The sequence below is a fragment of the Colobus angolensis genome, unplaced genomic scaffold (assembly GCF_000951035.1).
Source record: "Colobus angolensis palliatus isolate OR3802 unplaced genomic scaffold, Cang.pa_1.0 Scaffold83, whole genome shotgun sequence".
Classification (NCBI taxonomy): Eukaryota; Metazoa; Chordata; class Mammalia; order Primates; family Cercopithecidae; genus Colobus; species Colobus angolensis.
The window spans coordinates 1,508,691-1,516,342 of NW_012122154.1; the positions used below are offsets into that span (position 1 = coordinate 1,508,691).

The 7,652-nt window shown below is 51.9% G+C and overlaps 1 protein-coding gene across 1 annotated transcript in view; it reads right to left on the reverse strand.

Annotated features, from left to right (window-relative positions):
• The window catches only part of TTC25 (tetratricopeptide repeat domain 25), a 38,642-nt gene that overhangs the window by 25,935 nt on the left and 5,055 nt on the right, over positions 1-7,652 (reverse strand). Inside the window, exons 2-7 of the mRNA XM_011929745.1 lie at positions 6,885-7,016; positions 6,471-6,621; positions 5,672-5,733; positions 5,279-5,444; positions 3,110-3,334; positions 2,719-2,926 (exon numbers count right to left, since the gene is read on the reverse strand). Coding sequence (XP_011785135.1) covers positions 2,719-2,926; positions 3,110-3,334; positions 5,279-5,444; positions 5,672-5,733; positions 6,471-6,621; positions 6,885-7,016 — 944 coding nt within the window. The remainder of the gene's footprint in view (positions 1-2,718; positions 2,927-3,109; positions 3,335-5,278; positions 5,445-5,671; positions 5,734-6,470; positions 6,622-6,884; positions 7,017-7,652) is intronic.

Consider the following 7,652-nt stretch of genomic DNA (forward strand, 5'->3'; position numbering starts at 1 on the left):
GAGGTTTCACCATGTTAGCGAGGATGGTCTCGATCTCCTGACCTATGATCTGCCCACCTCGGCCTCCCAAAGTGCTGGAATTACAGGCATGAGCCACCGAGCTTGGCCTAGGAGGCAGGCTTTTCAACCTTTATTGAAATGTTGAAGAATGGGTGGAGGCAGCCTGATAAAGCAAGTGCTGGGGAAAAGGAAAGCATTCCTGGGGCTGGAGGATATGCACAGAGCTCTGCACTGGCTGGGGCCCAGAATGCCTGGGGGCCTTGAGAAAGCCAGGTCAAGAGAGGCCAGGAGAAGTCAAGTGAAGAAGGGCAACCTGTGTTGAGCAGGGCATTGAAACTTCATCCCAACCACAGGAGTTGCTTTTCAGAGAAAGGCCAGCTGAGCTGTAGGAAGCCCAGGTCAGAGGAAACAGGCAAGAAGTAAGGAGGGTCTGGACTGAGTTGTGGGAGGGAAACAGAGAAAGCACGGACAGGACAGGACATGGCCGGTGCTGGGCAGGAACAGTGAGGGGGTCAGGCGCGGTGGCTCACGCCTGTCATCCATACCAACCTGAGCAATATAGCAAAAACAGTGAGGTGAGGGAGGTATCTGGGAAGCCTCCGGGCTTCTGGCTTGGGGACTGAGTGGCCAACACTGCTATCCTCGCGGATGGGGAACCCTCAAGAAGTAAGTTTGGGAGGAAGATAAGGGATTCCGATTTGGACATGTTAAGTTTAGGATTCTTGTGGGACATCCAGATGGAAATGCCTTAGAATCTGCTGGACACACAGGTCTGAGGCTCAGGAGAGAGGTCTGGAGAGAAGTAAAGATTCCTAACTCATTTGTGCATTGGAGATGACTGGCTCCAAGGTACCATATATATACATCATATCTAATCCCCACAATCCCTGTGGGTTGGTATTACTATGCCTTCATTAGAGATGAGGAAACTGAGGAGATGAGCAACTTAATCAAATCCACACAGCTTCTAAGTGGCAGAGCCAGGGATCAAAGACAGATCTGTCCTGAAAGCATTTTTTTCTAATACGGGATGGCCAATATGGGATATTCCTGCTCAGCACAGTGGAGGCAGGCAAGAAATGAACTGGGAATGGAAAGCATGTGGGGCTTGGATCAGTGAAGATGAAAGGGCAGGAGGCAGGAATGTTCAGGAACTTTTGACCCCAAGGGAAGATTGCTATAAGAGGGCAAGGGTGGGTTTAGAGAGGGCCTGAGGGTCAAGCAAAGGAGCTTGACCTTTAACCTGCAGGCAGTGAGGGGCCCAGGCCCACTTGTGAGCAGGGGAGGGAGAGTTCATAGCATGTGTCTCTGGAGATTTGCAGGAGGAGCTGGAGAGAGACAGCAGAGGCAGGGAAAGCATCAGGGCTCAGGTCGGCTGAGGGCTGGGCACTGTGAGGGTAAATGGGATCATGGGAGACCAAGGAGGCTCAGACTGGTGAGATGAGTAGAAACCAGGCAGGAGGAAGTCAAGAATGACTCCAGGCCAGGCGCAGTGGCTCACGCCTGTAATCCCAGCACTTTGGGAGGCTGAGGCGGGCGGATCACCTGAGGTCAGGAGTTCGAGACCAGCCTCAACATGGAGAAACCCTGTCTCTACTAAAAATACAAAATTAGCTGGGTGTGGTGGTGCATGCCTGTAATCCTAGCTACTTGGGAGGCTGAGGTAGGAGAATCACTTGAACCAGGGAGGTGGAGGTTGCAGTGAGCTGAGGTCAATCCATTGCACTCCAGCCTGGGCAAGAAGAGTGAAACTCTGTCTCAAAAAAAAAAAAAAAAAAAAGAAGGACTCCAAAGGGTAGAACCAGGATGCTGAGAAAGCAATGGAACCTCTGGGTGGAAGCCAGCAAGTCTTGAGAAGAGCTCATTTCTGGAGAGCTGGTATTACTACTACTGTGGATACCGGGTACTGTCCTTAAGGTCTGTACATGTACTTCTGCATTTCATCCTCCCTTCCACCCTACAGGGTGCCCAGCTAATAGAGGAGACCCTGAGGCTGAGGGAGCTAAAGTGACTTGTCTCAGGTCCCACAGCTGGGCGGCGCAAGTTCCACAGCCTAGATCTGCCTGACTCCACAGCCCGAGCTCTTGGTCAGCACCAGTTTTACAAGACCCTGCTTGATCTGACCCCTGCCCACTTCCTTCAGTCTCCTCTTGGCCACTCTCCCTGGCAATATGCTGTGCTCTCCAGCCTTAAGTACCCTCCTGTCTCAGGGCCTTTCCATAGGCCCTGTGTGTTTTCCAATGCCATCAAGTCCTCCTGGAATGTATTTGTCACCACACTGGATTCTGTACTTTTCTTCTGTGGCACTTATCACAATTGCAGTTAATTAGCTATGTCCCTTTTTGCTTGACATCTGCAAGGAAATAACCCTTGTGTCTGGTTATTACCGTGTTCCTACACTAGCAGCATCTGGCATGTCTGGGGCTTCATGCGTGCTTGTCAAGATGATGTAAGAATATAAACATCCCTAAGAGCCAGATCATTGGGTAGCTTTTTGGAATTTTGAGCCACTACCCTTTTTGTGGCAAAGAAGCTAACAGTCTAGGTGCCCCCACCCTCAGTCCTGGGCAGGTGGTCCCCACCTCTGGGAGAATCTACCTCGGGCATGCAGAGCAGAAAATGGGAGTCAAGCCACCAGCAGCCCTGGCAAGGGCCTCGGATAGCCCCAGGTGTCCTTCTCTGTAGGCTCACGCCAGTGGCCTCCCCTAGGGCACTCACTATTCCTTGGCGATCTCCAGGTCCTTTCTGTGACTCTGCAGGGCTGCCGCCATCTGCCCCAGCTCAATCTGGGCATTCCCTATGCAGCTATACAAGTTTCCAACCAGTTCATCCTTGTTGGGTACCTCTTCCTTATTCCATTCCAGTACCTTCTTCAGCACTTTCTCGGCTTTCTGAAGACTCCCTTCAGCACTGCCGCTTGTGAGCACTGGGAAAGGAAAGGGGTGCTGTGGAGGCCAGGGCAGCCTCCTCTTGGCTGACAGGGTAACTCCTCTTCCTGCAGACACCATCTGCAGGTCAGAGAGACCAGGGGCTCAGACACCTGGTTGCTCCTTCCCCACCTGATAAGGCACTGGAGGCACCTGCCCCACCCTCTGAGAACAACACCCACACATGTCAATGTCTTCCAGGCTCTTGAGGATGTAATGGGCTGTCTGTGAGGGATGGCGTTTGTGGTCCCGCAGCCATTTCTCTTGCATCAGCTTCCGGTCCCGCTCCCTAGCATAGATCGGCTTTTGCTGCCTCCAGAAGTTGCTGTGAGTATCCAGGTAGTTGATGCCCGTCATGATGAGGTCCTCCACAGTCAGGCCGCCCTTCATGGTGCCTTTGATCAGGTCTGTGGGGAAGGGGTGTGAGGAGGCGCCAAGGAGAACAGGCCTCTAAGGGGTTTGCCTCCTGTTGCCTCCCGGTAGCTGCTGCAGGGCCCTCTGTGAAGAGCTCTGCCTGGAGTTGTTGAAACAGAGAGGAATGTGAGTGAGCATGGTGGCAGAGTGGGTTTATCCAGACCAGGATGCAGCCAGGGCCCCACTTTCAGGGAGTTCCATGGTATGGGCCCCTTATGGCAAGATATGAAGAGCTAACCAGAAGGGGCAGCTGGTGGATGGCTCGCTGAGAAGCCTTGGGGCTTCCCCAGTTCAAACTGTGTCCTCAGAGAACACTGAGTCTAAATGCACTATCTGGCCCAGGCTGCCAGTGCTCAGTGATTTCCCAGGTGCCCAGTGGGCCTGTGTATGCTGGGAGCTGGAAGGGGGGTGCCCAACTCCTGCTCACTGCCTGGCCAGAGGTTACAGCCAGTAGCAAAGCTACAAGGCCACTTGAGGTAATATTCAAGCCACCCCTTCCCTCTGCAGCAGGTCCTCTGGAGAATAGGAAGCATTCAGCCTGTTTCCAAGGAGATGTGCCAGCAGTGAAGCTGTTCCTGTGTCACGGAACAGGGAACCCTACATATGACCTTGGGAAGCCAATTCTGGAGAAGAGGCATTTGGTTCACAGGTGACCCTGCTCAGGCTTATCAGCTAATGGCAATACTCCCATCCCCATGTTAATGCGAGATGTTCATCTCAGGCCTCTGTCCTTCATCCTGTCACTGGCAGCAGTGTTGTGGAAAGAGTACTGGACTAGCCAGGTGTGGTGGCTCACACCTGTAATCCCAGCACTTTGGGAGGCCGAGGCGGGCAAATCACTTGAGATCAGGAGTTCGAAACCAGCCTGGCCAACATGGTGACACCCCATCTCTACTAAAAATACAAAAAATTAGCCAGGCGTGGTGGTGGGTGCCTGTAATCCTAGCTACTAGGGAGTTTGAGGCAGGAGAATCGCTTTAACCCAGGAGATGGAGGTGGCAGTGAGCCAAGTTTGCTCCACTGCACTGCAGCCTGGGCAACACAGCAAGACTCTGTCTTTAAAAGAAAGGCCGGGCGCAGTGGCTCAAGCCTGTAATCCCAACACTTTGGGAGGCCGAGACGGGCAGATCACAAGGTCAGGAGATTGAGACCATCCTGGCTAACATGGTGAAACTCCGTCTCTACTAAAAAATACAAAAAACTAACCGGGCGAGGTGGCGGGCGCCTGTAGTCCAGCTACTCGGGAGGCTGAGGCAGGAGAATGGCGTGAACCCGGGAGGCGGAGCTTGCGGTGAGCTGAGATCCGGCCACTGCACTCCAGCCCAGGCGACAGAGCAAGACTCCGTCTCAAAAAAAATAAATAAATAAAATAAAATAAAAGAAAGAGCACTGGACTGAAGGTCAGAGGCCTGGGTTCTGCTGGTGACTCCACCACGAACTTGTTTGTCAACTTGTAAAAATTCCTCCCCAATCAGGGTCTCTATTTCCTTATCTATGAAAGGAGAACTTGGACCCGATGATGTTTCAGAACATCCTAGCACTAATATCGTCAGATTCAATCACCTGTCTGCTGGATTCGTTTGCCCATTGTAAGGATTGAAGGCAAAGGGGATGTCCCTTCAGGGACTATGGTGGTAAAGGAGACCAAATCTCTGTTGTTCCCTCCCAGGGTACCACAGCACTTAGGAGCATTGCTCTAAAATTGGACTTCCTGGATTCGAATGTAAGCCATGTCATTGCCTACCTATATGTGACCTTAGTTTCCGTTGGTCTGCGCCTCAGTTTCCTCATCTGTAAAATGCGCAAAAAAATAAAACCTGCCCATAGGTACATGGTCAGCTAATATTATATGACAGGTTCTGCCTTCGGCTCATGCATGAAGCATCCACCCAAATTTCCTTTCCCCCAAGGCCCTGTGCCAACAAACTGTCCGAAACCTTCATCCAATAGGAGCTTCTCCAGATACTCTTTGTCCACGTAGAGCTCCCCCAGAAGCTGGCGAAGAGTCTTCTCACTCTTGAGTGAGCCCTTCCGCTTGGGCTCTCCCTTGGTGGGGTGTAAGAGGTGTTTCATGGGCTGAGGCTTCTGCTGGGCTTTTATATTCTGAGAAAATGGAGCAACACCCAGTAGAGCTTCAGCAAGGAGCAGAATATAACCAGCCATGGCCCTAGGGTCTGTGATCCCAGATTCCTCCAACTCCAGGACTTTTCTGTGGGCCAACAGCCATGGAGTATGCCTGGTCGGGTTGCAGCTAGACTCCCAAGACCCCTTCTCAGGCACACACAGCCTCTTCCCTTGGAGGGATACAACCATAGAACCAGGGCCCTTACCTCAGCCTGCTTGCTTAAGAAGGAGAGGTCCCCTTTGTTCTCCAGCTTAATGGAAGAAGGACCTGCAAGGAAAGAAGCTGGAGCTCAGGTCGGCCAGGCCCCCATGGCCAGAACCCCCATGCATGACTTATAACATATTTTTAGGTGGAAATAGCTGCCTTTGGCAGGGGGATGACGGAGGCTGTGGCAAAGCTGGCCTTAAGCCAGCCTAGCAAGCAAATGATGCAGACTGTTTGGTATAACTCCTAGGAGCTAACAGCCCCCACTAGCCCAAGGCTATGGCAGCCAGATTTCCAAACAAAGGGAGGCCAAGGGTGCAGGGGAAACTGTCCATTTCCAGGCCCTGCCACCCACAGAGCAAGCTCTCACTTGTTCTCACTTGCTTCCCTTCTACCCCTGCCTTTATGCTGATGGCTAAGGCCAGCCCTTGGTATACGTCTGGTGAGGGTGGAAGCCAGGGACTACAGAAGGCTGGGCTCGGGACCGTGTTCTAGCTTTTGACACCAGGCTAAAGACAGGCCTACTTTGAAATAGCCCTTCTAAGCCGACCTTTAGGAAAACCCAAGGCTGTAGCGCTCAGAGATCAGTGTGTTTGTCAGGGAATTGTTCTCCCGGCGGACAGGTGGCGCCGGCCACCACGTCTGACTAATCCTCAACAACACTGCAGCAGCCAAATCCAAGTGTGGGACTCCCTGCGGGGCTGGTGGTAGCTGCTCACCTGCTGTACCTCAGCCTTCCTCTAAACCTAAGGATTCCAAGGACCTTCCTGGATAAGGGCATAGGCCCTGTGGCCACTCACTTCCCACTGAGTTGTTGATGGCTTCCTGGGCTTTCTGGATGCCAACTTTGAATTCCCGATCAGGCCTCAGCTTGTAGCCTCGATGATAGAATACCAAGGCAAACTCAAAGTCTCCCATGGTGTACAGTGTCTCAGCCTTTTGTAAAATCCCCTGGAATGGGAGGAAATCAAATCAATGTGAACAGATAAGGCCTTATAGGACTCACATGTGGTGGAACAGAAGGGTCCTGGGTTGAGGGTCAAGGTTGGAATACAGGGGGCAGGGACTTAGGCAATGACCTACTAAGAGAAAATGGCATCAAACACTAGGCAGTCTGGCTGCTTCTACTTGTAACAACTACTTGTTACAACTACTTGTAACTCACAGCTGCTGCAGACAATGGCAGGATCAAGTCCTCCTGCCCATGCAGTCACCTTACAGAAAGTTGGGTCACTCTGGAGCGAAGCCTCAGCATCCTCCAGGGATCTCTCCAAGTCTCCCATCTTCAGGAAGCACTTTGAGCGAGCAACCAGGCAGTTCTTGTCTCCATCCTGAAGGTAAAGAGCCTGACAAAGAAACCAGTCAGGTTGACAGCCAGCATGAAGAACAAGGTAGAAGCTGGAGTGGGAAGGGCAGCCCAAACCCTCCTGGCAGAGGCTCAAGGGGATTCTTCAGGCTAGCACACAGGCCTCTGGCTCCTAAGCAGGACAACTCCGATCTGCACTCAGTCAACTTGATTATCTGCATATGGCTCACCTTGAACAAGGTCAAATCATGGCTATCGTGGAAGCCACTGGCTGAAGAGTGGGAATATGCTACTCTGTGGATACGCTGACTTTCTGCCAATGTCTGAGAGCCCCCCAGTCTCCTCAGGCAATAGAACTGTAGGGTATTTTGTGCACACCAAACTCAGCCACAAACCTGAAATGGCAACACATCATACTCAAAGTAAATTTCAAAGGCTAAGCATTCTGAAGTGGACTTGAGGACAATCTGCCATGTGGGTTAACCATTCCAGTAGCCTTCTCTTTTTATGTAGCTAATCAAGAACTAATCACTATACCCGGGAATTATGATGAAAGTGCCAAGAAAAGGCTGGGAGTGGCGGCTCACGCCTGTAATCCTATCACTTTGTTTATTGTTGTTGTTGTTGTTGTTGTTTTTGAGTCTCGCTCTGTCACCCAGGCTGGAGTGCAGTGGCC